Source organism: Mesocricetus auratus, unplaced genomic scaffold (assembly GCF_017639785.1).
Source record: "Mesocricetus auratus isolate SY011 unplaced genomic scaffold, BCM_Maur_2.0 Super-Scaffold_100007, whole genome shotgun sequence".
Lineage (NCBI taxonomy): Eukaryota > Metazoa > Chordata > Mammalia > Rodentia > Cricetidae > Mesocricetus > Mesocricetus auratus.
The window spans coordinates 94,637,063-94,665,050 of NW_024429191.1; the positions used below are offsets into that span (position 1 = coordinate 94,637,063).

The window sequence follows — 27,988 nt, forward strand, 5'->3', positions numbered from 1 at the left end:
TACTGCAAAACCATTTAATCAGAGTTTAAAGAAAAAGAAAAGTTGGTGGCACATGCCTTTGATTCCAGTACTTGGCAGGAAGATCTCTGAATCCCAGGCCAGCCTGGTCTACATAGTAAACTCATGACAGCCAAGGCTGTGTAAATAGATCCTGTCTTTAAAAAGAAAAAGAAGAAAACATTAAAATCCCAGGGGAAGGGAGTCCCAGGTAGGACAGGGTCCCTTGGGGAACCCCCACATCCTTGCCCCATCGTCACCTCAAGGAGTTTATGGAAAGTCACTCCACTGCTGGGTCCTGTGGGGACCTCAGGTCCAGGTCTCTGCGTGTAGGGTCGTGGTGACTGGGGTTACAAGGTTCCTCCTGGGTTCTGCCAGGCCTGCCAGAAAGGAGAGTCAGGGTAACCCAACCAACACGAAAGCCCCTCCAACTTGTGTGGCTGGGGACTCGGTGGATGCTCTGTGTCCCAAGTGACACCTGTCTGGCCTCCCAAGATGGCAGAGTAGCTCAAAGAAGCACCAGGGATTACATTCCAGGAACTGGCCACTTTTGTGACCCAAAACTGTGTAGCGGGTCCCCTCAGTAAAGGCCTGTACAGTCCCCTCAGTAAAGGCCTGTCATCAGTATGAGGACTCAAGGAACACAGCACGTATACCAGCCATGAGGACCACGTGGAGGGAAACTGCAGGCTCTACAAGGCACAGAGCCAGGGCTGTGTGTCTCTGACCTTGAGGTCCCCTACAAGACAGCCTGAGGTCCATGACTGGATGTTCTGAGATGCCTCCAGTGCAGGACATGAGCCTCACTGGTCAGCAGAGAGGAAGGAGCCCTGGTAGTTGCAGCGGAGAACCTACAGGCATGGTCTGGGGGAAACAAGCCTCAAACCGCCAGGGAAGGGCGGGCCTCCGCATGGGTGTGGCCACTCAGCAGGGAGAAGTTCTCCCTGTTGCCAAGGTCACTATAAAACTGCTCTGTGAGCCGGGCGGTGGTGGTCCACACACACCTTTAGTCCCAGGACTCGGGAGGCAGAGGCAGGCGTATCTCTGTGAGTTCGAGGTCAGCCTGGTCTACAGAGTGAGTTCCAGGACAGCCTCCAAAACAATACAGAGAAACCCTGACTCGAAAAACCAAAGGAAAAAAAAAACCTGGTCTGTGGAGCTGGAGAGATGGCTGAGGTTAAAGGCTCTTGTTGCTCTCTCACAGAACCCACCTGGGGATCTGATGCCCTCTGACCTCCACAGGCACACACGTGGTGCACAGACACGCAAGCAAAGCAGCACCCATAACACCTCAGTGACGCCTGAGCGTGGCCCTCCTTCCCTGTGGGCGTCCTGGCAGCTCACAGCCTGCTTCTCAGCAGCCCCCGTCCCGTCCCGTCCCGGTTTTAACTGGAATAGCTGGACACTGACCCCTGGAGCCCCGCAGTGCCTCACCAAGGAAGCCCCACTGTAACGGGAGCCACTTTACCCTGCCCTCCTTCCGCCCGCCCGTTCACACCAGCCTCCCCTACGTCACCTGCTCCGCTCCCCCTCCTCGTAAACAGAGTGAAGCCTGTTGATGAGGAAGACCTTGTCCTCGCCCTCCTGGAAAGGTCAGAGCGAGCACAAACGTGAGAAAAGAGAAGCTGCCCATCCCTCCGTCCCAGAGCTGGCCTCATCTAGACTTCCTGTGGAGCTCACGTGGGAGTTCAGTATGGCAAGACACAGAGTTAAGAGTTCCACGCCTTAGCTCTCAGCGCAGGAGGCCGAGGCAGGTGGATCTCTGTGAATGCGAACTGGTTTCTGTAGCAAAATCTGGGCCAGGCAAGGCTACATGGTAAGACCAGTCTCAAAAATCAGAAAGGTCCAAGAGAAAGGAAAAAGAGAAGCACACTTGTGTCTAAGCCTAGTAATGAGGTAAAATGGAAATGTCACTGGGAGAGCCTATGTGCCAGCCCAATGCAATTTCAAAGTGCCCCTGCCCCTGACAAGCCTGCCCCACCCCACCCCCATTCCTTTCTCCTGTGAGAAAGGGCCTCAGGAAACCCAGACTAGACTCAAGCTCACGTAACGGAATGACCCTGAAGCAGCCCTCAGTTGCTGCAATCACAGGTGTGCACCACACCTGGCTCCGTCTCCTTAATGTGTGCTGGGTCCTGACGGTTTCGTGTTTCCCACACCTAAACCACACAGCAGGCTGCCTGCCCACTCCATCCCAACCTCTTCATGGCTGCCGTCTCTCTGCTTAACCCCAGTCACTCAGAAGGGGCTCAAACTAATCCCAGTTCTCTATCTCAAAAACAAAAACCAGGGCTGTGGAGATGGATCTGCAGAAAAGCTCCCTGAACCCACAAAGAATGGGAGAGCCAACTCCACACCCCTTTAACCCCAGCACTCCACAGGCAGAGGAAGAAGGGCCAGCCTGGTCTACAGAGCAAGCTCCAGGACAGCCAGGGCTACACAGAGAAACCCTGTCTCAAAAAAAAAAAAGATAAGCTCGGCGTTGGTGGCGCACGCCTTTAATCCCAGCACTCGGGAGGTAGACGCAGGCGGATCTCTGTGAGTTCGAGGCCAGCCTGGTCTACAGAGCGAGTTCCAGGACAGCCTCCAAAGCCACAGAGAAACCCTGTGTCAAAAACAAAACAAAAGATAAAATAAAAATTGGGACTATAGCTCAGTTGGTAAAGGGCTTGCCTGGCATACAGAAGGCCCTAGGTGCAATACCCAGTTCCACATGGATCAGAAATCCGAAGTTCCCCTCAGTACACAGGACAACCTGGGCCACAGAGTGAAACCCTATCTCCAAAAGCAATGGGGACCTGCGTGCCAGGTGCGCACGCGGGTGGCACTCACGTTCCGGATCTGTTCCTTGAGCAGGCGGATGACCTTTCGTTGCCCTTTCACCACCTGGATATTGAGGTAGATGACAGCCCTGAGGGAACGGGGGCTCAGGCTGAAGGCCACTGGCAGGGCCAGCACAGCGCAGGGCACTACCTCAGGCCAGGCTCGCTGCCACCCGCACCCGCAGCACTCACAGCAGCAAGGCCGACACCAGGAAAAGGAAGAAGGTGTTCTCCACCAGGACGTGGTGCAGCCAGGGCAGCCATGAGGCCCCAGAGCCTGCCCGCTCCAGGCGATGCACCCAGACCGTGCCAGCCTCGTACATGGTGTTCAGAGTCCTGAAGGGGCCGCAAGTGCTTGAGGGTTTCACCCTGGAGAACACGGGGGGGGGGGTCAGGAACCCCTGAGGCAACAGTCCCACTCAGCTAGGACAAGGCGCGTCCTGTGTCACCCCAAAGCCAAAGGACCAGGCCCCCACTCACTGCCAGACGGCATAGCAGAGGAAAACGGCTGCGCCCAGGAACGACGGGAAGCAGAGCAGCGTGAGGAAGACCGTGCTCATGTGTGACGCCAACCAGGGGCGGCGAGGCGCCTGGCAGTTGGCCATCAGGCTTGCCTGGGGACAACGGTTGTGATGATTAGTCCGAGGCCACCACACCCTGCCCCCCCATCTCATCCTCTAAGCCTGACTGGATCTAGAATCACCCGGCAGACAAGCCTCCGCGTGCCCCTGTGAGCACTGCCAGACTCCCGTAACAGAGGCGGGAGGACCTCCCTCCCCGCCCCCCCCCCCTCCCATGCCGAATGCTGGCGGCGCCATCCCACCAGCTAGGATCCCAGCCTTCATCCTTGCTCCCTGACTGAGGAAGCCGTGTGACATACTGCCTTTCCAGTCACAACAGAGACAAAGTAACCCAATACAAATGGAGAGGGAAGGGCCAGGTGGACAAGGCTGAGCCCGAGCCCAGGACAGGCAGAGGCGGCACTCTGGATCTATGCGGCCCGTGTATCAGCGTGGTGAGCACACCACCCCAGTGTGGAGGACCAGAAGGCGGCCCAGAGCCAGTGGGGACCAAGGTGCTGTCGTCAGCCCCTGAGCACTCCAAGTGAGGAGACGGGACCCAGAGTCACTCCCAGATGTCCCCGGCCTGCCCAAGATAAGGTTGTCAGGGAGGGGCAGCCCAGTGCCTCTGGCACACACCCTGCTGCCAAGTTACCCTTTTCTTCTTCTTCTTCTTTTTGGTTTTCTGAGATAGGGTTTCTCAGTGTAGCCCTGGCTATCCTGGAACTGACTCTGTAGACCAGGCTGGCCTTGAACTCAGAGATCCACCTGCCTCTGCCTCCCGCTCGCTGGGATCAAAGGTGCCCGCCACCACTCCCAGCTCACCTTCTTGACATAGAACATGAGCAGCAGCCTGAGAATCTGCACTGCGGGCAGGAGCGGCGAGAACAGGACACCCAGCCTGGGGGCGGCGGCAGACGGGGCTGTAAGTGTCCTCAACCCCGCCAGACAGCCACCCACCCAGGACCTCTGCCCCACCCAGGACCAAAAGGCTGCTGCTGTGGCCCAGGGAAGGAAGGCAGTGGCTGACAGCCAGAGGCCCTCACCAGGTCAGGGTCTGCCCGTAAATCAGGTCCAGAACGTTCCGAGCAATGTCAAACTCTGGCTTCTGCCTCCTCTTCAGCTTCTTCTCTGAGATGAGCCTGGACAGAGGAGCCCCTGAGAGACGGGCAGGGGACACTCTCACCCCCAGGGCACCAGGCAGGGGCCACCTGCACCAGTGCAAGCTAGCACTCAGCAAATGTCAGGGGGACACTGCCATCCGGGCCTAGGGGCTGTCACACAGAAGCTCTTCTCAGCCTCTGAGAGAGACACCAATCTCAACACCCAGCATCAGGTGCCCGGGGCTCTCAAGCAAAACAAACCAAGTGCAGTGGTCGAGGTGTTGCACGCCTGAAATCCCGGTACTCGGGAGGCTGAGGCCGGGGGGCTGGCGTGTAAGGCCAGCCAGGACTGTCTTAGGAAAGACAAAAATAATAAACCCTTACTTTCCCCAGCACTCAAGAGTCCAAGGCCAGCCTGTCCTACACAACGAGACCAAGTGTCAAGAAACTACACCTTTAATCTCAGCACTCAGGAGGCAGAGGCAGGTGGAGTTTTGAGTCTGAGGCCAGCCTGGTCTGTGTAGGGGACTCCAGGCCAGCTGGGACTACAGAGACCTTATCTTCTCAAAAGCAAAAACAAACAAGGACATCGGGTTGGGTGGCACAGGTCTGTGACCTCAGCTGTTGAGAAGGATTAGGTAGGAGGATTAAGGTTCAAGGCCAGCCTAGGTAACTCATCAAGATTTACCTCAAATGAAAAAGAAAGTGTGGGGGGGGGGTGTAAAATGGTTCAGCCCGGAACCATGCTTATTGCCAAACCTAACGGTCTGAGCTCAGTCCCCAAGACCCACATGACCTCCACATCCCCCAGCACACGTGTGCACAAAAGCACACGCAATAAATAATAAGTGTGTAAGAAAAGTCTGGAAAGGCTACCCTGCTTTTTAGCAATCAATAAAGGATTCTCAAAAGGACTCAAAGCGCTACACCCCTCAGCCCCCACCCCACGCCATTTTAAAGGTGCCCCTCCCCTCTCCTCCTGTCTGAGCAATACTGAAACCTTTTCTCTTTCCAATCTGAAACCATCTTCCTGCCGCCCACTCTCCTCCTCGGGGTAGGGACCTCTCTCACGGGGGGGGGGGCACCAGGGGCAGCCCCGCACACATCAGCAGCGCCCCACCTGCCCCTGACTGACCGAGGTGGGTACCAGGAGCCCAGAGGGCAGGGTGGCAGGGTGGGAGGGCCAGGCGGAGCCTCCTCACCTCCATACCAGCTCCCCAAAAAGGGAGTCCAAGAGCATGAAGATGAAATCCACGACCAGGAAGCGGTACAGTTCCTGGCCCACAAAGTCCTCCCAGCACGGGGCCTGCAGCTTGGCCACCCTGCGGGCCAGCCAGTGGTAGCCAAGCACACCCAGGACAGCCATCTTGAGGATGAGACTCCTGCACAGGCAGAGGGCGTGAAGGCTGAGGGGAGTGCCAGACCACAGACCTCCAAGGAGCCCTACCCAGCAGCCCACACGCACGCTCTCGCGGCCACACACCTGCAGATGGCCATGTACACCTCCAGCACGGGGGACTCATGCCGCTCCAGCGTGGCCAGACCACGGAACAGGTAGGAGGCACCCAGATTAAGGACACTGACCACCAGGGGCAGGGCCAGCAGCTCCACCCCCTGGCCACCAGCGGTGGGTCTCTGTGACGACAGTGAGAGGGTTTGGTCAGAAAAGTCCCGCCACGCATGGGGACATGTCCCCCGTGGCTGTCCTGCGGGAGCGGGCACCGTAGGAAGGGTCTGGCTGGCTGATGGGAGCGACGTGGCAGGGAGCACCTCCCTCCAAGACACGTAGTGTGTCCTACGCCTCTCAGTCCCAACCGCACAGGAAGCAAGGAGAGGCGTGAGAATCATGGGCCCCGTGGGGTCTCAGCCCCGGGACATCCGCCCCTCGGCTTACCTGGATCATGACCTCTGAGAAGGTAAGAACGGCCACTGCACAGCCCACCGTGGCGCCCAGGCACAACAGCCACCCCAGACCTAGCATGGCGACCTGCCACAGCTGCCCACATGCACTCTGGGGCCGCTCCCGCAGCTGCCATTCAGCCAGCAGCTCCTGCAGGGGGTGGGTGGCGGGTCCCCGTCACTAGACCCCAAGTAGACACACACCCAACAACGCAGGCAGGCCACCCAAGCCCCTCCCTTCCCTAAAGAGGCTCAGGCCAGGCTGGCTTCCGCTGGGAGACAGGGAGTGCAAGATGGCTGCCACCTGAGCTCCCCTCCCCGATCCCTTCCCGCGGCCCAGTCCCTAGGAATCCTGAGTGCCAAGCCTGTGGCCCTCACCCCATTCTATTGGCATGGGTGGCCCCTAGCCAACCAGAGCCGACACCTGTCCCCAGTAGGAATTCCCATGAGTCGCAGCAGAAAGGTAGGGAATTCCCATGAGTCCCCAGGGCCTTGAAGCTTGTTCTAAGGGTCTGTGACCTCAGTGGTTCAGTTTCCTCTTAACTGTAGTGTTAAGTGACTATAAAGGCGCCATCCTTAGCTGTAGCTTACAGATTCAGGACAGGAGGACAAAGTGCCCCAGAAAGGACCCCCGGTCCTTCTCCCAGCCCAAGCCCAAGCACGCCGGAGCCGTTGCTGTAACTCCAGCCCCTGCGCGTCCCCAGCGCTCACGGCTAACACCTCAGGGGCAATTCAACTGAGCGTCAGCCCTGCCTGCCTGGGCACTGTGAGGGAGACCATCCCAGCCCAGAGCCTCAAGGCCAGCTCGCAGACACCACTCCACCACCCTGAGAGGGTCCGGGCTGGGACCACAGGAGCTGAGCGTCGAATGCGGTTTCCAGGGGGCGCATGCGGGCGAGCGGGCGGGCAGCTGCCTACCTTCAGCTGAGTACAGATGCTATCCTGCTGGACCCGGGAGGCCCGCTTCTGAGTCACCTTGTAGTCCCAGGTGCAGAAGACCGTGAGAGCATGGATGCCTTTGGTACTGCCAACCCGGTAGCTCTCCCCGAAGGAGTGGGACATGCTAACATGCAGAAGAGACAGGCAGTGAGCAGTGGGAGGGACGGGTGGAAGACCAGATTGGGGGGGGGGGGGACGGGAGGACAGGTGAGGGGGTGGATGGGAGGACGGGTGGACGGGCGGGCAGGTGAAGGGGTGGACGGGAGGACGGGTGGACGGGCGGGCAGGTGAAGGGGTGGGTGGACAGGCGGGCAGGTGAAGGGGTGGACGGGAGGACGGGTGAAGGAGTGGACGGTGGACGGGTGGGGGGGTGGACAGGAGGACGGGTTGGCGGATGGATGTGTGGATAGGGTGGTAAATGGGTTGGCAGGCAGGTGGGTGGGCAGATGGGCAGACGGACTGACAGGCAGAAGACAGCACTGATAATGGGAATGCGAGGACGGTTAGATGGGTCAGTGGGTGGACAGATGGGCGGGCAGCAGGCTGATGGTTGTGTAGATGAATGAATGAATGGGTGTGGCCGGGAGAATGAATGACAGATATACGGGCAGGAGAAAAGGCATCAAGATAAGAGAGACCAATGGGTGGGTGGGTTGGTGGGCGGGCGGACAGATGGACCGGTGGGAACATGACTAGGTAGACGTGGGCAAGCAGATAGGTGGGCGGGCGGACACGGGGCTGGATAAAGAGAGTGGATGGAGGGGCGGGGCTCGGAATGAGGGTCCCATGCCCAAGGCCATTACCTGTACACCAGAGTGATGCAGGTGATGAAGAAGGCGGCCCCCACCGTGAAGAGGTAGGCCAGTGGCATGTCGTAGGGCAGGCTGCCCAACCTAGGGCTGCACTGGCCACTTTCCCGTGGGGAGCCACACGGCTGGCTCAGCGTGGTGTTGCTGTAGTAGCCGTAGTACATGACGGTGTGTGTGAAGCTGCCCTGTCAGGGGGTAAATAGAGTCAGGGATCGTCCCCCACCCAGCGCAGTAGTTCTCAACTCCCCTGGTGCTTCCATCCTTTAACTCAGTGGCTGTGGTGACCCTAGCCATAAAGTCATTTTGTTGCTATGTCATAACTGCAATTTTGGGATTGTCACCAATCATAATGCAACTATCTGCCATCAGGGACATCTGATACGCAATCCCCACAGGTTGAGACCTGCTGCCCTAGCCTATCCAGAAGGAGGGGAAGCCACCCTTAGGGACACCCACAAATGGTCAGGAGCCCACCAGGGAAACTCGGACAGGACAGGCAACAGGAGGGCACGTCAGGAGTTGAAGACCTCACCCCGCCTGTGAGGAGTTCTAGACCAGAGAAGGCAGGGACCGGGCCTGATGGGTCAGGCGGGAAGGCAGCCTGCACACCCACGAGGAAGGCCAGCAGAGGCAGCAACATGAGCGCGTTGAAAGCCAACAAGGTCTTGAGGAAGAGGAAGTAGGACAGGACGCTGGAGCCAAACTGGCCTCCGATCTGTTTCAGAGCGTAGCGCCACGGCCTGGCTGCATACAGTCCCGAAAGCAACATCAGTCCCAGGCTGTGCAGAGCCTGTAGGAACAGCTGCGGGTCAGTCCCAAAGGCCGGGACACCGGGACAGGTCATGCAGTCCCGGGACAGCGACAGGACAGGGCGTCCCCTGCCCCAGCCAGCCAACGCCCACAGCACACCTCCCGGCCCAGAGCTCGTACCAGAATGCAGGCGTATCTGAGTCTGCGGCAGCAGGAGATGGCCCTACCACGGCCCTGCTGGTCCCTCCGATTTCCCTTGGGACTCCAGCTTTTCTCTCTGGGGACAGAGGCAACGGCTAGACCATAAACGCCTAGACTTCAGAGGGATGTAGCTGCCTCCGGGCTCAGGGAGGCCATCTGAGGTCATGGGGCACTCACCGAAGCCAGCGCTTCTCGCCCAGGCTCAAGGGCATGTTCCTGACCATGTGGTCTCGCTGGGCCATCGGCAGGCCCTGAAGCTCCTTCACCAGCAGACTCCGCTTCTCTGTCCGCAGGAAGAGGGTCCCTCAGTGCCCAGCATCCTTTCTTTATGCATAGCGATCAGGGCCCAATACAGCCCTCCAAGACCCACCAGATGCCTGACAGCCAAAGCCAGACCCCAGCCAGGACACCAGACTGTCCTCCGACAGCCCTCTCCCCCACTGTTCCCCTCCAGCCCAGGAGGCCCCACCCTTCCATCCCCCCAGATCCTGGCACCCTTGAGGCCAGTTGCTTCCCAGCCTGATCAGTCCTTGTAGAGTGGAGGACAGGGTCTGACCTGACCAAGGTACTCTGGGACTCAACATAAAGGGTATGGGGCAGAGGGGGAAGCCTGCTGGAGAGATGGCTCAGAGGTTAAGAGCACTGGCTGCTGCTCCTCCAGAGGACCTGGGTTCAATTCCCAGCACCCACATGGTGGCTCACAAGCATCCGTAATGAGATCTGGCGCCCTCTTCTGGCCTGCAGTGCACACACACATGCATGCACAACACTGTATATATAATAAATAAAACTTCAAAAAGAGTTTCAGGACCCAGCTGCGCTCTCCCTCATCTGAGAGGTCCTAAACCTGTCATTGTAGACGTGCAAAAGCCGCAAGGGAATGGGGACAGATTAGCACTGCCTCCTCATGGCCCCTGTGACGTCAGTGTTAACTGTCAACCTGGCAGAATCTAGAATCACCTGAAGGCAGCCCCCGGGCAATGCCTGTGAGGGTTAATGTTGATTATTTTAACCAACGTGGGAGGAGCGGTCCACTGTATCCATGAGCAAGAATGTTCCCCAAACAGGGGACCCTGGACAATATAAAATGGAGGAGAGGCGCACGCCTTTGATCCCAGCACTCGGGAGGCAGAGGCAGGCGGATCTCTGTGAGTTCGAGGCCAGCCTGGTCTACAGAGTGAGTTCCAGGACAGCCTCCAAAGCCACAGAGAAACCCTGTCTCGAACAACCAAAAAGAAAAATAAATGGAGGACAGGAGCTGAGCCCCGTCACACGGTCACTCTCAACCGCGGACACCCGTGAGCAGCTGCTTCACGCTCCTGCCGCGCTGATGGGCCCGCCACACTGGACCATAGTTTGAGCTGAGAGCCAGAGTAAACCCTGGTTCCCTTATGCTGCTTTTGGCAGAACAGGAAGAGAAACTGTTGCCACACTTCTGGCCCCAGAAAACAGGCAGATGCCACCTTCATCGCTACAACCAGCCCATGAGGGAAGTTCCCTGACTCCGAATTTACACATAAAATGATCTTCAGAGGCAAGAGGATCTGAGTCCAAGGCCAGCCTGAGGAGACTTTGACCCTGCCTTTAGTCACCAAGGGCTGGAGACACAGAGCAGAGGTGAGCGAGCGGGGAACGCTCACAGTTCCCCGGGTCGCATGGACAGAGAGGAAGATGGGGAGAGGGAGAATACCATCAAGGGGGCGGAGTAAACGGAGAAGCCGGGGCGGTCACCCGAGCTCGGAATCCACACTGCTCTAAGGCACTCCACTGCCACCTCAGGAGCCTTGGGTCCGGTCGCCCCCAACCATCAAAGGCTGGAAGCCTCCCCAGCACTTGGGGGTGGGTGTTGGAGGCGGGGAGGGGCATGCTGGCCCTAGAGGAGACGCTTGCAGCTCATGACTGATGCCCAAGGGGCCTCACAGCCAGGCAGCCGTCAGCTGGTCATTCACTCACCATCCTCCTCCAAGACGGTGTGGTCCAGCTCCAGGTCATACTGACGAAGGCTGGGACGGGCAGAGCGGGCCACGCTCCCCAGCAGAGGCCGGCTGCTCCTGTGCCGGAGCCTCACTGTGCGGTTGTAGTACTGGGAGATGATGGCCCCACGGCTGCGACCTTGGGAAACAGACGCGGGTAGTAGAGGGCACGCGACAGTTCTCAGCACCACGCCTCTCTGCCCTTCCCGGGGCTGGGGGACATCCCTTTACCAGACACCCAAGAGCCTTTTTTTGTTTGGTTGCTTGGTTTTTTGGAGCCCTGGCTGTCCTGGAACTTTGTAGACCACGCTGGCCTCAAACTCAAGACATTCACCTGCCTCTGCCTCCTGAGTGCTGGGACTAAAGGTGTATGCTACCGAGGATCCAAGATTAACTCAAAAAATATCAGTAGCTCCCCCCCCATGCAGCGGATAGCAGGATGACAAAGAAAACAGAGAAACCTCACCGTTTACAATAGCCACAAATAACATATCTTGGGGGTAACTCTAACCAAACGAGTGAAAGACCTGTATGACAAGAACTTTGAGTCTTTGTAGAAAGAATTGAAGAAGATATCAGAAAATGGAAATCTCCCATGCTCTTGGTTGGTAGGATCAACATAGTAAAAATGGCAATCTTTACCAAAAGTGACCTACAGATTCAATGCAATGCCCATTAAAATCTTAGCAAAACTCGTCATAGACCTTGAAAGACCAATACTCAACTTCACATGGTAAGACAAAAACCCAGGATAACCAAAACAATCCTGTACAATAAAGGATCATCTGGGGGCATCACCATCCCTGACTTCAAGCTCTACTATAGAGCTATAGTAATAAAAACAGCTTGTTATTGGCATAAAAACAGACAGGTAAAGCCAGGCATTGGCGGCGCACGCCTTTAATACCAGCATTCGGCAGGCAGAGGCAGGTGGATCTCTGTGAGTTCCAGGCCAGCCTGGTCTACAAAGTGAGTTCCAGAACAGCCTCCAAAGCAATACAGAGAAACCCTGTCTCGAAAAAACAAACAAACAAAAAAAAAAGGTAGACCAAGGGAATGGAATTGAAGACCCTGATATGAACCCACACACCTATGAACACCTGAATGACAAAGAAGCCAAATTATAAAATGGAAAAAGAGAGCATCTTCAACAAATGGATGCTGGATAGATCCATATCTATCACCATGTACAAAACTCAAGTCCAAATGGATCAAAGACGTCAATATAAATCCATCCACATTGAAGAGAAAATGGGAAATACATTTGAACGCATAGGACAGAAGACCACTTCCTAAATAGAACACCAGTGGCACAGACACTGAGATCGACAATTAATAAATGGGACCTCCTGACACTGAGGAGCTTTTCTGTAAAGCAAAGAACATAGTCTGATGTGGAAGCCCTGTGTATATGTTAATAAAACACTGTTGGCCAATAGGGAAGCAAGATAGGTGGGACTAGGAGTCCAGGAGGACTCTGGGAAGGAGAAACACAGGGAGTCAAGATGTAACTGACACCAGTGGCACAGACACTGAGATCGACAATTAATAAATGGGACCTCCTGACACTGAGGAGCTTTTCTGTAAAGCAAAGAACATAGTCTGATGTGGAAGCCCTGTGTATATGTTAATAAAACACTGTTGGCCAATAGGGAAGCAAGATAGGTGGGACTAGGAGTCCAGGAGGACTCTGGGAAGGAGAAACACAGGAAGTCAAGATGTAACTGCCATAGGGGTAAGAAGCCCAGAAAGTTCTCCGGTAAGAGAAATATTTAGATTAACAATTATGGGGTAAATACTTAAGTCAGAGCTAGCCAGTAAGAAACAAGCAAGACCAACAGCTTCATAATTAATACAGCGTCTTGTGTGTTATTTGGGGACTGCAACACGGCAGAGCCCAGGCGACTGGTGGTGAAAAACCAAAGCGGCTGACAAGAAAAAGGCTTCTCTCTACTATAGTCAACAAGACAAAATGGCTCCCTACAGAATGGGAAAAGATCTTCACCAACCCCAGATCTGACAAAGAGCTGATCTCTAAAATATACAAAGAAACTAGACATTGCGGGGGGGGGCCAGCTGGAGAGATGGCTCAGGGGTTAGGAGCACTGGCTGGAGGACCCAGGTTCAATTCCCAGCACCCAGATGGCAGCTCACAACTGTCTGTGACTCCTATTCCAGGGGATCTGACACCCTTACACTCAGGCATACATGCGGACAAAACACCAGAATACAAGAAACGCAAATAAATAAATTAAAAAAAAGAAACTAGACATCAAAAGACCAAATAATCCAATTAAAAATGGGGTACAGATGTAAACAGAGAAATCTCAACAGAGGAAAGACACTTAAGAAAGGGCTCAGCATCCTTAGTCATCGGGGAAATGCAAATCAAAACAACTCTGAGATATGATCTTTCACCTGTCAGAATGGCCAAGACCAAAAACACTGATGGCAGCTTATGGTGAGGATGTGGAACAGGGGGAGCACTCCTCTACTGCTGGTGGGAGTGCAAACGTGTGCAGCCACTTTGGAAATCAATATGACAGTTTCTCAGAAAATTAGGACTCAATCTATCTCAAGACCCAGCTATACCAATCTTGGTCATATACACAAAGGATTCAGACTCACACCATACCTGCTCAACAATATTCACAGCAGTATTACTTGCAAGCCAGAACCTGGGAACAACCTAGATGCCCCTCAACCGAAGAATGGATAAGGAAAATGTAGTACATTTACACAGTGGAGTACTACTCTGAGGTTAAAAAAAAAATGACATCTTGAAATTTGCAGGCAAATGTATGGAACTAGAGAACACCACCCTGAGTGAGGTAACCTAGACCCAGAAAGAAAATATAATGTGCTCACTCCTAAGTGGGTATCAGCCATAAAACCAAGGACAGCTACCCTACAGGCCACAACTGCAGAGAACCTAGGTAACAAAGAGGACCCTAAGAGAGACATACGCGGATTCGCCGAGGAGGAAACAAGACAAGGTCTCCTGAGTAAAGGGGGCACAGGGGGGGCAGGAGGAGGGTGGAAGGGGAGAGGGGAGGAAAGGAGTAGCTCAATAAAAAAAACTACTGAGGATAAAAAAGGCGTGTGCTACCACTGTGCAGCCCCACCAGCCTGCTTTTACCCGTGACAAATGCTATCATGTCTAGAATCCAGCCACGGGAGGCGAGTGTGACACGGGACGGTGAGTGTGACACTGGAGGGCGAGTGTGGCACGAGGGCGAGTGTGGCACGGGGGCGAGTGTGGCACGGGGGGGGGGGGCGGGTGTGACACGGGAGGCTGGGCGCCCAGAGGAACCGACTCTCTGGGTTCAGACACCAGGGCTGGGGGCGGAGCCAGGGCGGGGGCGGGGCCCCACTCACCAATGGTGCGACTGGGCATGCTGGCCAGGATGCGGAGCGTGGCCGAGCTGTGGACCTGGGCACCTTCAGGCCTTGGGAGGGTCTGGTGACCTCTGCCTAGGAAGGATGGAGACGCTGCCACGGTCTCACCCACCCCACCCGCCCCGCCCCAGGCCTACCACACGCAAGGGCAGGTGTCCCCAGGTCCCGCCCACACCGGGTCAGTGTGCAGGCCTCGGCTCACCTGGGACCAAGGGCAGCAGCTCCAGCCCCTCCTCGGCCACCCGGAGGCTCTGCTCTTGAATGAGTTGGTGGAAGGAGTCATGCACCTCGCTCTCCTCATAGGGGCTGGGCTCCAGGCTACCAGGGAAGAGTGAGTGTGGGAAGCCATGCTCCTGCCCCGCCCCACTTCCAGAAGGCTTCAGGAGGAGAGACACCCCAGACCAGCATCAGGGTACTTACTCTCCGTCCCCTGTGGGCTCTGGGACATCCAGGACTAAAGCCAGGGGCTGAGCCATGGCTGGGGTACACCCTCGGCCGGTCTCAGACCTACAGGAGCTCGGCTAGAGACTAGATGCGGCCTTCGGACCCCACACGGCCCAACTGTGGAGACAAAACCAGCTTCCAGTGCCCGGCACCCACTCTCTGGGGGCGCACACATTCTCTCTCTCTCTCTGTCTCTCTCTGTCTCTCTGTCTCTTCTCTGTCTCTGTCTCTGTCTCTCTCTCTCTCTCCAGGAATCTCCACCCTTCCCCCATCCACAGCCAAACACATAGCTAAATGAGTGGCCCCGAATAACATTCTCACCAGGAACCGGCTGTGGAGGAGGAAAGAAAACAGGAAGGAAGGGTGAGGCCGCAACTCCCCATCGGTTTCCTAGATGTCACTAGTCCTGGGAAAATGGGAGAGAGGTCTGTGAACACTACGCCTGCAGGTGCGCTCACGGGCGGGCGTGGCCCTTAGGGCTTCAAACTCTTAGAGAAGGGGCTGGGAGGTTCAGAGAGGACTTCCCTGTGCCCGCCCTATGACCCCAAAGGGTTTCCTGTAGCAGGAAGCGCTGCCCGGCCCCCGCAGAGCCCGGCCCCCGGCGCCGCCCAGGCCGCCTCCACCCCCCGCGCTCGGGTCCGGGTTCTCCGAGGTGCTCGTGTGCTCGGGAGACTGACTCCCTGCACTCCCGACGCCGCTTAAGGCTGGAGGAGGGAGCGGAGCCGACAGTAGCTCGCTTTGTCCAGCTCTGTCACCCGGCACAACGGCACCCGGAGCTCTCTAAGGGGCTCATTGTCCTCCTGGCCGGAGGCCAGGCGCGGCGCAAAGAGCAACCAAACTCCTGACTCCTGCAGGACTGCGCCCCCGGCCCCAGAAGGCAGGCCCCGCCCAGTCGGCAAACCCTCCCCGTCCTCACCTGCGGAGCCCGGAGTTTTCGGGGAGCTCCCCCGACGGCCGAGGGTCCCCACGGAACCCCATGCGCGCCAGGCACGCCCCCGCCCGCGCTGCCGCAGGACACGGCAGGGCGAGGCCGGCCCGGAGCCAGCCGAGGTGGCACCGCCCGAATGGAAAGCAGCCAGGCGAGGCGGTGCCTTCCCAGTTTTAGGGTGCCCCCCGACCACAGTGTTTATCCGGCTCGGGGCCCCAGGCCGCCTCACACCTCTTCCTCCCCCCCTTCCCCAGGAAGCCGGGAGTGCTCTGAGGCTGCGGGCCGGGCCTCGGCATCTGCTGGGGCCGCAGGTCTCCAGGGCCGCCCGGGGCAGCCAGGTGCGCGCAGTTCCGGGACGGGACGCACCATCCCGCGCCCTGAGCCAGGCCGGGAGAGCCAGCCCGGGAGCCGCACTTCCCAGGAACGCGCACCCCAGGTGTCGGCCCCCTGGCGTGAGCAGCCGCCCCCCACAACCGATCTGCGACCCAGCACCCGCGTCCAGGCGCCCAGCTGGAGCGGAAGAGCCCGGCTCCCCCAAGAGGCTCACCTGTGCGCGTCCCCGCCGCGCGGAACCGCAGCGTCGGCAGAAGTCATTGACGGACAGTAATCAAGGTCCGGGGGGCAACCTTTGATGGTTCCCACACTGGCAGCTGGAGGGAGCCCCCACAACCCGCCCACGTGGCAGCGGGCCCGGCCGGTCACGTGAGCCGATCCCGCCCGCGGGTTGGCCCAGACGATCCAAAACAGTGCCCTATGCCCGCCGGCTTCCGACTCCACCCCTGCATTCCGCCCTGACGTCTGAACAAAGTGGGCTCGGCCGAGTATTTGGAAGTCTGCAGCCCCTGGGTGAAGTCCCTAGTTTTCGAAGGACTCGGTTTCTCCAAGTTTCTAAACGGGACGGTATTTCCAAGCCCACTCACGTCCCGAGGTTACTAAGTACCAGTTCGCAGCCTCTCCACGAGGAACTGGGTAAACACCCCGCTCCCAGACTCATTTCACGGCTCCCCATCTGAGGAATGGGGTTACCGCCTCTTCCTCTGCCCGGGGGCGTGGTGTCTGTTTCTGAAGCTAGAGTTCAAGCCGCTTCCGGCACCCACTGTCCCAAACGCTGTGCCAATTTGCCTGGTTTTTCCGTGGCCGAGGGACATAGGCGATGGCCTTTCTGTCTCACAGATGAGGACACCGAGGCTGGGAAAGTCTCACCAGCCTCCAGGTGTCGCCAGCTGGAGCAGGGGACTTGGCCACCAGAATGCTCCGGGGAGCCCCTTCCCCCCCATGAGACGGACAGGATGACCATGAGGGAGAAGGAAGTGACCCGGACAAGCGATCCCCGCCCCCACGAAGGAAGCGCGTGGGGTGCAGCGATGTGGTGAAACCCGAGATAGCAGGGTCCAGTTGAGCTGGGGGAGCGGAGGGGACAAGTGACATTCTTCGAAGCTGTCCCTGAGGGGCTCCCGGCCCGCAGACACAGCCCCTCCTCAGCTCCCCTTGCATTTACACTGAATTTTGCACGACCTCCGTCCCAACTTGAAAGTCATTTCCTGGGGAGCCTTCCTGCGTGATCTCTGTTGAAATGCAGGGACGCAGGGAGGCTCAGGGAATCCAGGGCTGAGACAGCAAGGCCTTCACAAAAGAGGCTAAGCAGGGAGGAGAGGCTAGGGCTCCCAGAACTGGGAACTGTCCAAGACGACTCCTAAAGGTCTAGCCGGTGAGCGGCCGCACAGAGTCGCTTCCTAAGCACTTAGGCTGGGCTCGGCGCCAGGACACACAATAGGGAGGGAGGGAGGGAGGGAGGGAGGGAGGGAGGGAGGGAGGGAGGGAGGGAGGGCCGTGCCTGCGATGAGAGCGGGAAGTTCAGAAATAGCGCACCAGCCAGCAGTCCTGGTGCGCGCCTTTAACCCCAGTTCAAGGCCCGCCTGGTGTGCAGAGCGAGTCCCAGGCCAGCCAGAGCCTCTCGCACTGCACTGAGAGGCCCGCCTTGAAATAACGAAAAGAGAAGAAGAAGAAGAAGAAGAAGAAGAAGAAGAAGAAGAAGAAGAAGAAGAAGAAGAAGAAGAAGAAGAAGAAGAAGAAGAAAAGATGCCAGCGTTTTGGAGAGCCAGCAGCTGGGTGTTCGGGGACCCTCCACGCGTCACTATCACTCTCTCCGGGGCGACTGCGGAGGACAGATAACAAACGGGTTCCTCTGCACCGAGACAGGCCTAACGACGAGCGGGCGTGCGGGCGCGGGAGCAGGTGGGCCTGGTGGGCGCCCACCGCGCGCGCTTCTCACCTGCGCCCCCCCCCGTCCGGTGCAGGGCGAGCGGGCAGAGGCAGAGAAAACTGCGGGGAAGGCGGGGGTGGGTGAAGGGGAGGAGACGCTGCACAACCCCAGTCCCGTCCCGTTCCTGTCACGTGACCCCGCCCCACTCCTCACTGCCCCGTCTGCTGGTCGCACGAGCCCAAGGGAGCCCGAGGGAGCTTCTTGGGGGGAGGAAGCATGGTCCCTCGCCCCTTGATGAGCTGCCTGCTGGGTGGAGCGAAGGACGGTGAGGGAGCAAAGCGTTGAGGCCAAGGGGCTGGGCCAAGGCCGTGGCTTCCTCTGGGGTGGTTTGGGGGTTCCTCCTTCTCTCACGGTTGGGGATGTAGCCACGTCCCCTACTCTGGGTCCCTTAAGACCAAAGCGTACCCAGGCTGGACAAAGGAACACACAGAATGGGGCCCTAGCACATCCAAAGCTGGGGTGTTGCAGGATCGGGATTCTAGGAGCTGTCGGGGGTTCAGAACAGGGGTGGCGTCCCCAAAATTCAGTGCTCACATGGAAAGGAGTGGGGCATTGTGTTGTTACAAAGCTTAAGGTTTGTGACAGCCAGCCTTCTCTCTCTCTCTCTCTCTCTCTCTCTCTCTCTCTCTCTCTCTCTCTCTCTCTCTCTCTCTCTCTCTCTCTCTCTCTCTCTCATTTCCTGGTGGCCCTTCACCTCCTTTAGCCAGCTGGGAGGCCTAGGCCTTGGTCGGAGGTTCAGTGCAGCGCGGGACAGACTTCTTTTCTCTTGTGGACATGGCAGGGCCAAGGCGAAGCTCACCCCCCGGCGCCCCTGGTTCCTCCTGAGAGCAAGGATCGATCCCGCTTGTCTGCCCCGCGCGCCCGCCGGGATGTCTCGCCAGTGGTCGGTGCCATCAGGACCGGCCCCCCGACGGCCTGACCCGCAGGCGGCGGCGGAGGAGCTGTGGGAGGAAGAAGTGGAGCGGCTGCGCGCCTCCCGGGAGCCGGTACGGATGCTGCCCTACCCCATGGCGGACAAGCGCTTCATCCGGTAGGTGGTGCGGCTCGGCCCGCTGGGCGAGCCGCGGTGGGGGCGGGGGCGGCGCCCGAGGATGCACCTGTAGGGTGGATGACTCAGGGGCGCCCCCCCCCGTCACCACGCTCCTGCAGGGAACTGAGGGACCCCGAGGGGGTGAGGCCCTCCTTCTGGCAGCGGTGGCATCGCAGAGGGAAGTTGGCGCGACAGCACCTGAGGGAAGCAGCCCAGAGGCTGGCCCACGGCTTCGGGCTCTGGGAGGGAGCGCTCTACGAGATTGGGGGTAGGATCCCACGCCGGCCCTCCCTTCCCACCTCCCCAGTCAGCCCCTCCATCCTTGTACACCCCTCGGATTGCCCCCCATGCGCCCCCTTGGTGTGTGACAGCCCTCTGAGGGCTGCTGGAGATTCTGTGTGAATCAGCTCCGATATCGCGGGTCCCCACACACACATACCACACAGGCCTCTTCGGGACCGGGATCCAGTCCTATTTCACTTTCCTTCGCTTCCTGCTGCTGCTCAACCTGCTGACGCTACTGATGACGGCCAGCTTTGTCCTGCTGCCCCTGGTCTGGCTCCGCCACCCGGAGCCAGGCCCTGCCCTGAAACTAAGTGAGTACTCGAATTGCCCTGACCCTGTGCACCTCAGCCTGGGTATGCTGCAAGGGCTAGCCTTGAACTCGGACACTACCACACAACCTCGGACAGCTTCGGTGTTAGGGTAGACGCAATGGACTGGAAGGTTGAGGGTCACGTGTGTCTTGGGGACCCTGCCTTGTTGGTCCTCTCTTTCCACTCAGCAGGCCTCCAGTGCTCCGGCAGCCACCTGCCCCAGAGTGGCATTCCAAGGTTCCACAACCCACTTTGGAATATTCTGACTGGCAGGGTAAGTGGGGTCTCTACAGGCTACGCTCCGGAGCATCTGGGCAACTCCAATCTGAATGTTGGCTTTGCTTTGTTTTATTTGTTTTTTGAGACAAGGTACCTCTGTGTAGCTTTGGAGGCTGTCCTGGAACTTGCTCAGTAGACCAGGCTGGCCTCGAAACTCACAGAGATCCGCCTGCCTCTGCCTCCCGAGTGCTGGGATTAAAGGCGTGCGCCACCACCCACTGGCTGACATTTTGGCTTTTAAGGGAAAGTCTTACACAGGCCAGTCAGGTCAGATGTAGGGACATAGGGACATGTGCTCATGAGTCATAGAACCCAGCTTGGAACAAGAGTTAATGGGGAAAGTGTCCAGGCCTCTCAGACACACACACACACACACACACACACTCCAATTCCTGGATGCCACTGAGCCAGTATCCTAAATCCTGGACCCATATCTGTACGACCTTAGGCAAGTCACCTAACTTCTTCTGGTGGCTGTGAGACATGGATATTTTACGTCAGGCACAGTGGTGGCAACACTCAGGAGGCTGAGTCAGGAGGATCACAAGAAGTTCAAGGCCAGCTCGGGACATGTAGGGAGATCTTGTCCTTCCTGGCAGGACAAGCACTTACGCCGGGGTCCAGCACTCCACCTGCATTCACATGCCCTCATTGTGTCCCCAGGCCTTCAACAACACCTACCTCTTCTACGGTGCCTACCGGGCAGGGCCAGAGCGCCCCTCGGCATACAGCATCCGCCTGGCCTACCTCCTCAGCCCAGTGGCCTGCCTGCTCCTCTGCTTCTGCGGAACACTGCGGCGGTGAGGGGAGACCCCGCCTCGCCCACAGGCCTCCACCCTTGGCCATCCTTCATCAGCTGGCAGATAGGTCCCTGTGCAATGAGGCTCACCCTGGCCCCCAGCCTGCCTCCCATACCATGAGGCGGGTACCCAGGAGCGGGAGGGAGTCCCCACCCCAACTTTCTGAGGCCAGGGTCCCTGCCAAGCCACTGGCGAGGGTGGAGAGTGGAGGAACCCCCCAGCAATCCTTCTCCCTCCCCCAGGATGGTGGAGGGGTTGCCACAGCAGCCGCGCCTGGGCCAGGGCTACAGGGCGCCCCTTAGCACCAAAGTCTTCTCCTCCTGGGACTTCTGCATCCGGGTGTGGGAAGCTGCCACCATCAAGAAACATGGGATCAGCAATGAACTGAAGGTGTGTGGGAGGCAGTGTGTGTGTGTGTGTATATCTGCGTGAGTGTGTCTGTGTGTGTATGTGCTTGTGTGTATACGTGTGAGTTTGTGTATGTGTGTATGCATGTGAGTTTGTGTGTGTGTTTATGCATGTGAGTTAGTGTGTGTATGTGTGTGTCTGTGTGTGCATGTGTGTGTATCTGTGTGTCTGTCTGTGTATGTGTGCATGCATGTGTGTGTATCTGTATGTCTGTGTGTGTCTGTATGTGTACATGCATGCGTGTGTGTGTGTGTGTGTGTGTGTGTGTGTGTGTGTGTGTGTGTCGTGATGACAGTGGTGGATGAGGGGCTGTGTGAGTGTGAACAGGAGTGACCAGATGACAGTGTGAGCCAGCTGTGTATGAGAAAGTGCAAATGTTGTAAGAATGTGTGAGCCAGGCCGAGTAGCAAGCGTCTTTGATCCCTGCACTCGGGAGATGGAGGCAGGTGCATCACTGTGAGTTCAAGGCCAGCCTGAACTACATAGCAAGATCCAGGTCAGCCAGGGATACATAGTGAGACCCTGTCACAAAATAAACATGTAAATGTGTCTAGGTATGATGTGTGTGTCTGTGATCCTAGCACTCAGGAGGCTGAGGCAGGAGGATTGCCATTAGTTTGTGACTAATCTGAGCTACAATTGCATAAGTGCCAGGCTAGCCAAGATTATGAGACAAGACCCTGTCTCTACAACAAAGGGTTGGCAGGATGGCTTGTCGGGTAAAGGGCCTTGTGAAGCCTTGAAGTTTGTCTCTGGATCCCGTACAGTGGGAGAAAAGAAACAGCTCCTACCAGTTGTACTCTGACCTCCGTGTGTGCACCATGGCATTCACACACACACACACACAGACACACACACACGGTAAAAATAAACAGAAACCCAACTACAAAAGGTAGGTGTGTGTGTGTGTGTGTGTGTGCATACGCGCATAAAATGATTCAGAGCCCCTCCCCTCTTGCCGTCAGGTGGAGCTGGAAGAGCGCCACCGCCTGGAGCTGGCTCAACAGCAGACCCGGGCCCAGAAGGCCTGCCACCTGCTCACCTACCTGCGCACCAATGTCCTCATTGGACTCCTAGTGGCTGGAGCCATCAGCGCCATCTTCTGGACCACCAAGTACTCGCAGGACAACAAGGAGGTGCGAGACTGTATTCCTTCCTTTTTTTTCCTACTTATTTACTGTTTTTAAATTTTATTTATTTATTTTATGTGTGTCGGTGTTTGGCCTGTATGTGCGTTTGTGTGAGGGTGTCAAATACTCTGGAACTGGGGTTACAGACAGTTGTGAGCTGACATGTGGGTGCTGGGAATTGAACCCAGGTCCTCTGGAAGAGCAGCCAGTGATCTTAACCTCTGAGTCATCTCTCCAGACCCCATATATTCATATTCCTTTCCTTATGCTTTGTTCGATTGCTTTTCTGGCGTGAACTGGGAGAGGAGATAGGTGATCCCATTTTGCAGACGAGAAAACAGAAGCTCAGGCCAAGGCCCTGCATTTGAGCAGTATCCTGGCAACCTCAGCCTCCCCTCCTCCTCCCCCCACAGGAGTCCCTTTTTCTGGTGCTGCAATACCTGCCCCCTGGAGTCATTGCCCTAGTCAACTTCCTGGGTCCCCAACTCTTCACGGTCCTGATCCAGCTGGAGAACTACCCTCCCAGCACAGAGGTCAACCTCACCCTGATCTGGTGAGTACCGGGGGGCGGGGTGCCTTGCCATGGTCGCCAGGATCCTGAACTGGGAGCCTCTCATGGTCACCACTACACCAAAGGGGAGGTGGGCAGTGCTCTAGAACATTCAGCCTCAGGACCAAATCTGAGGCTTCCCCTGAAGGGAGCCATCAACCTGCCCGAAGCAGAGGGCCACTCATGGGTGAGGGCGTGTTGTTTGGCCTCGGGGAGTCAAGCGCCAACAGTGAACACATGCAAAGTCTGTCGATTTGAGACACAGCTCCTGCGAACCTTGAGAGCTGGGCACCTTGCCTTGAGGACTTTCACTCACAGCTGAAGTGTCCTGGCCAAGGTCACTCTCCACCCCTGGCTCTGCCACTCTGCCACCTGGAGAAAGCCAGATGTGGTGGCACGCACCTGTAACCACAGCCCTCCTGTGTCGCCATGGGAGAGACTGGAGAAGCCACCTGGAAGCTCTCGGGCCAGCAAACCACAGAGCGGCCTTAGGAAAAAGAGGCTAGGGCCGGGTGGTGGTGGCCACACACCTGTAATCCCAGCACTCGGGAGGCAGAGGCAGGGGGATCGCTGTGAGTTCGAGGCCAGCCTGGTCTACAGAGCAAGTTCCAGGGCTACACAGAAAAACCCTATCTCAAAAAATAAAAAAGAAAGAAAAGAAGGAAGTAAGAAAGGAAGAAGAGACCTTGCCTTGAGGTTTTGTTTGCTTGTATTTCGAGACTGGGCCTTAATTTCACAGTCACCGCCTGCCTCTGCCTCCCAGAGCTGGGATTAAAGCTGTCTGCCATTAGCACCACTACGCCAGGCTTACCTTGCTTTAAAAAGAAAGAAGAAAGAAGACAGAGCAAAGGTACTCCAAAGGGTGAAGGATTAAAAGGTTGGCTCCCAGCCACCCCTGCCTCTCAGCCCCTGTTGATCTGGAGACCAGCCCTCGGCTCCCAGCTGCTCTGCCCACACAGACATTATAGTGGTCCAGGGTTAGGCATGCGATGGTTTCAGGCCTAGGCCAGTGCGGCCCTGACATACTTAGAAGCTGTGTCTTCAGGCGTGTGTCACTGAAGCCTAAGATGCTGAGCAGTGAGCCCACGGGTTCACAAGTGGGGCTGGGACGTGGCTGAGTCGTGGAGCAGGTGTTTAGCATGAAAGAGGAGCCCGAGTTCAGACCCTGGCACCCATGTACAATCTGGGTGCTTGCAGAACCCCGTATCCCGCAGCTTTGTGGTGGGGAAGATGGATAGATCCCAGGAGCTTATGGGACAGTCTAACTTGAAACACTGAGCTCCGGGTTTAGTGAAAGACCCCATCTCAAAGTAAATTTTAAAAGTAGAGGCTGGAGGCCGGGCATTGGTGGCACACGCCTTTAATCCCAGCACTTGGGAGGCAGAGGCAGGTGGATCTCTGTGAGTTCGAGGCCAGCCTGGTCTACAAGAGCTAGTTCCAGGACAGCCTCCAAAGCCACAGAGAAACCCTGTCTCGAAAAACCAAAAAAAAAAAAAAAAAAAAAAGTAGAGGCTGGAGATGCGGCTGTCCCAGAGGACCCAGATCACATTCCCGGCACCACGTGGGACAGCTCACAGTTGCCTGTGACTCTGACCCCAAGGGGACCCAGCGCCTCTAGACCTCACTGGTGACTGTATTCACACAGCCACACAGAGACATAGAACACATCATTTTACAATAAAAAGAGAGCTGGGGAGTCAGAGACAGGCAGATCTCTATAAGTTTGAGGCCAACTGGGTCCACAGAACAAGTCCCTGGCCAGCCTGTCTCAAATAAATACACAAAAATAAAAATTTAAAAATTTAAGTGGAGCCAGGCAGTGGTGGCACACGACTTTAATCCCAGTGCTTGGGAGACAGAGGCAGGTGGATCTCTGAGTTCGGAGGCCAGCCTGCACACCTTTAACACCAGCCCTCAGAGGCAGAGGCAGACAGATCTTTGTAAGTTTGAAGCTAGCCTGGCCTACACAGTAACTTCTAGGCTAGCCAGGGCTACATAGTTTTTAAAAAGAAAAGAGGAGGAGGAAGGTGTCCTCAACTGAGGCTCTGAGGACCCAGGAAGGCGCAGACTTCCTCTTGCAGGACTCACCCTGGCAGAGAGAAGACAGTTGGCCGGGGCAGTATTTCCCAAACTGGTTTAGAGCCAGGATCCATTCCCCGTGAACCAAGTGGAGTCAGACTTGAGGGACGCGTTTTAAAAAGCACTTGCGGGAGGAGAAGCAGGCTGGAAGGAGGCAGGGCTGAGCCCAGGACACCAGGTCTCAGACACCAGCCACTCTGTGGCCTGGATAGAGCCCCTACCCTCCTCTGATGCACCCCCGGCCCCGCAGGTGCGTGGTGCTGAAGCTGACCAGCCTGGGGATGTTCTCCTTCTCGCTGGGGCAGACTGTGCTGTGCGTAGGCAGAAACAAGACCAGCTGCGAGTCCTATGGCTACAACGCCTGCGAATACCAGGTGGCAATCCATCGTTCCCCACAAAGCCCCACCTCAAACTCCAGAGCAGCGGGGGTCCCCCTTTCCGTCCTTGTCCTTCCCCAGGAGGCGGGGCTGCCATACCACGGCACGCCTCCAGGGGGCGCGCTGCACCACACCCAGATATGCTCTAGCTCTCCTGGTTTAGGAGTCCTCCGCGCGCGCTCTAGTTCAGTCCCCGGGGTCATGCCTGACCGAGGCCCACCCCAGCCACCGACCTACCCCCAACCCCGGCAGCAGTGGGTGAGGGAAGAGTGCGGAGGAACCTGGGGTTAGTGATGGGTCCCCCTTCCTCTGCACCCCAGTGCTGGGAGAATTCGGTGGGTGAAGAGCTGTACAAACTGCTCATCTTCAACTTCCTGCTCACCGTGGCCTTCGCCTTCCTGGTCACCCTGCCTCGGAGGTGAGCTACGTGGGGACGCCCCAGGGCGCAGCTGGAGGCCACTGCCAAGCCGAGCGTGGGCCCGGTGTGTCCCCGTGAGTAAGGGTGTGTGATGGCCCACAGTGAAGACCCCATGCGGCTCGCATACCCTTCCCGGCTGGTGGCTGGCTGGCGCGTACCCAGACCCCCACCCCCTACCCCCACCCCACCCCAGGCTGCTAGTGGAGCGCTTCTCCGGCTGGTTCTGGACCTGGCTGGGCCGGGAGGAGTTCCTGGTGCCCAAGAACGTGCTGGACATCGTGGCTGCGCAGACTGTCACCTGGATGGGCCTCTTCTACTGCCCCCTGCTGCCCCTGCTCAACAGTGCCTTCCTCTTTCTCACCTTCTACATCAAGAAGGTGGGAAGCTGCTCGGGGCATCCTCACTCCGCCCCTCCCTTCCTGGGACCTCAGACTCCACGGTCCAGCAAAACACCCTGGTTAAGTGCTGCTCTCCGCCCCCCCCGCAGTACACCCTCCTGAGGAACTCCAGGGCGTCCCCAAGGCTGTTCCGAGCCTCCAGCTCCACCTTCTTCTTCCAACTGGTGCTGCTCCTGGGCTTGCTTTTGGCTGCGGTCCCTCTGGGCTACGTGATCAGCAGGTGATGGGGGGAGGCCGGCGACGGGGGGAGGGACACTGGGGGGTTTGGGGCAGCATCAGCTCCAACCCCAGAGCCTGACCACCCTGCCCGTCCCCGCCCCTCCAGCACCCACTCCTCCTGGGACTGCGGCCTCTTTACCAACTATTCAGCGCCCTGGCGGGTGGTCCCGGAGCTGGTGACCCTCCAGCTCCCACTTCCCGGCCAGCTGGCCCTCCATTACCTCAGCTCCCACGCCTTCAATTTCCCGCTCCTCATTCTGCTCAGGTGACTCTGGACAGCAGGGACTGGGGGAGAATCCCGGTTTGTTGTTTGTTTGTTTGTTTTCCTTCCCCGGGGGTGGTGAACGCCACCCCCATCCCCGACCTCCCCAGAGAAGCAGCCTTGCCATGCTGGGGCGCTCGGAGGGAGGGGCTGTGGGAAGAAGGGAAATCTTGCGATTAAACGCTGGGCGCAGAGCTTGGCGACCGAGGTGGTGGCGCTCACCTGGAGTCCCAGCACTCACTCGGGGCGAGGGGAGAGGCTGAGGCAGGAGGATGGCTGTGAATCTGGGGCCACGCTGCTTACAGAGTGAGCTCCGGGGCAGCCTGGGCCACAGGACAGGACCCTGTCTCAAAGACAGAGGCTGCGGGAGGGGACTTGACCTGGAGTCCTGTCTGCCTTAAGCCTCGTCCTGACCGTGTGCGTCTCCCAGTCCCGGGCGAATGCCAGAGCGATCCAAGGGCTACGGAAGCAGCTGGTGTGGGTGAGTGGCTGCACCTCGGCCACACGCTGTAGGAGGGTGCAGGGTGTAGCTGGAGGTCAGGGAGGAACCCTTGGCTCCCGTGACTGGCAGCCTCCTTTGGTGGAGGCGTGGCCTTGGGTTGGAGCCTTAGGCTGGGGGCGTGGCCCGGGCCCGGGCTGGGAGGTGCTGGGGACGGGGCCGTGGTGCAGCGGGGACCTAAGCTAGGGGCGGGGCTTCGAGGTGGCCCCTTGCAGCCTGGAGATCAGGCCCGGGTGGTGCCGAGGCTTCAGGTTGAGTCGCGGGCGTGGCTTCTGGCCACCGCCTGCTCGGAGCTGACTCCTGGTGCCTGGCTTTCCCCGCAGCTGGTCCAGGAGAAGTGGCACCTGGTGGACGACCTGTCGCGGCTGCTGCCGGAGTTGAGTCCAGCTCCCGAGCCCCTTCGCTCTCGAGCTTCGCGCCCGCGGTCCCTCTGCCCCGGATTCCCGTGCCCAGGCTCACCGGGCCCCAGGACACCCCGGCTGAGATCCTCCACCGTGCCGAGCTCCTCGAGGCCCGGAAGCCCAGGGGCCTCGGATCCCGTCTCCAGATTTCACTTCCCCAGCCGCGCAGAGCTGTAGCGCCGACCCCCACACACAGACACGCCCCCCCTCCCCACCCTCCCACTCCTGGCTCTGCCGCAGCTTCCTCCAGCGCCCTCACCCCGGCTTTTCCACCTCCTTACCCTGGTCCCAGGACCTCATCCTCAGGTCAGCAGGAAGGACATGAGAATTTCTACCTCTCTATTTTATTTTATCAGATCCCTTCAAATGTTTTATTGAGTGTTTTTCATAGTGTACATCATAGTATGTATATCAACTCATGGATACAATTTATAAATATGCATTTTTTGGAAGCA

At 57.8% G+C, this 27,988-nt stretch overlaps 2 protein-coding genes across 11 annotated transcripts; one reads left to right on the forward strand and one right to left on the reverse strand.

Moving 5' to 3' along the window:
* Positions 1 to 27,123, reverse strand: Tmc6 (transmembrane channel like 6). 7 transcript variants are annotated; one of them, XM_040750114.1, is made up of 23 exons: positions 26,856 to 27,123; positions 26,593 to 26,656; positions 15,218 to 15,302; positions 14,873 to 15,013; positions 14,655 to 14,770; positions 14,432 to 14,527; positions 11,034 to 11,192; positions 9,258 to 9,363; positions 9,060 to 9,156; positions 8,662 to 8,919; positions 8,124 to 8,314; positions 7,300 to 7,444; positions 6,377 to 6,532; positions 5,966 to 6,117; positions 5,685 to 5,864; positions 4,426 to 4,521; positions 4,205 to 4,280; positions 3,300 to 3,433; positions 3,012 to 3,188; positions 2,830 to 2,908; positions 1,514 to 1,581; positions 258 to 377; positions 1 to 155 (listed from the first exon to the last, which is right to left on the reverse strand). In XM_040750114.1, the coding sequence occupies exons 4-22, from the start codon at positions 14,926 to 14,928 to the stop codon at positions 278 to 280; spliced, it is 2,442 nt and encodes an 813-aa protein (XP_040606048.1). In that variant the 5' UTR covers positions 14,929 to 15,013; positions 15,218 to 15,302; positions 26,593 to 26,656; positions 26,856 to 27,123; the 3' UTR covers positions 1 to 155; positions 258 to 277. The 7 variants fall into 7 exon arrangements, with proteins under 7 accessions (XP_040606048.1, XP_012968728.1, XP_005070253.1 ...); XM_013113274.3 differs by lacking the exons at positions 26,593 to 26,656; positions 26,856 to 27,123 and adding an exon at positions 16,372 to 16,829 and having other exon boundaries at positions 1 to 151; XM_005070196.4 differs by lacking the exons at positions 26,593 to 26,656; positions 26,856 to 27,123 and adding an exon at positions 16,372 to 16,829.
* On the forward strand, positions 17,685 to 27,985 carry Tmc8 (transmembrane channel like 8). Of its 4 annotated transcripts, none has more exons than XM_021227053.2 (16): positions 17,685 to 18,059; positions 18,869 to 19,117; positions 19,237 to 19,385; positions 19,564 to 19,713; positions 19,902 to 19,987; positions 20,656 to 20,792; positions 21,035 to 21,182; positions 22,166 to 22,336; positions 22,744 to 22,883; positions 25,210 to 25,333; positions 25,657 to 25,754; positions 25,948 to 26,131; positions 26,242 to 26,372; positions 26,478 to 26,636; positions 27,036 to 27,114; positions 27,456 to 27,985. In XM_021227053.2, exons 2-16 carry the CDS (start codon positions 18,957 to 18,959, stop codon positions 27,708 to 27,710), a joined length of 2,172 nt encoding a protein of 723 aa, XP_021082712.1. In that variant the 5' UTR covers positions 17,685 to 18,059; positions 18,869 to 18,956; the 3' UTR covers positions 27,711 to 27,985. The 4 variants fall into 4 exon arrangements, with proteins under 4 accessions (XP_021082712.1, XP_021082711.1, XP_021082714.1 ...); XM_021227052.2 differs by lacking the exon at positions 17,685 to 18,059 and adding an exon at positions 18,209 to 18,352; XM_021227055.2 differs by lacking the exon at positions 17,685 to 18,059 and adding an exon at positions 18,411 to 18,661.
* Positions 27,986 to 27,988: the final 3 nt, after the last annotated feature.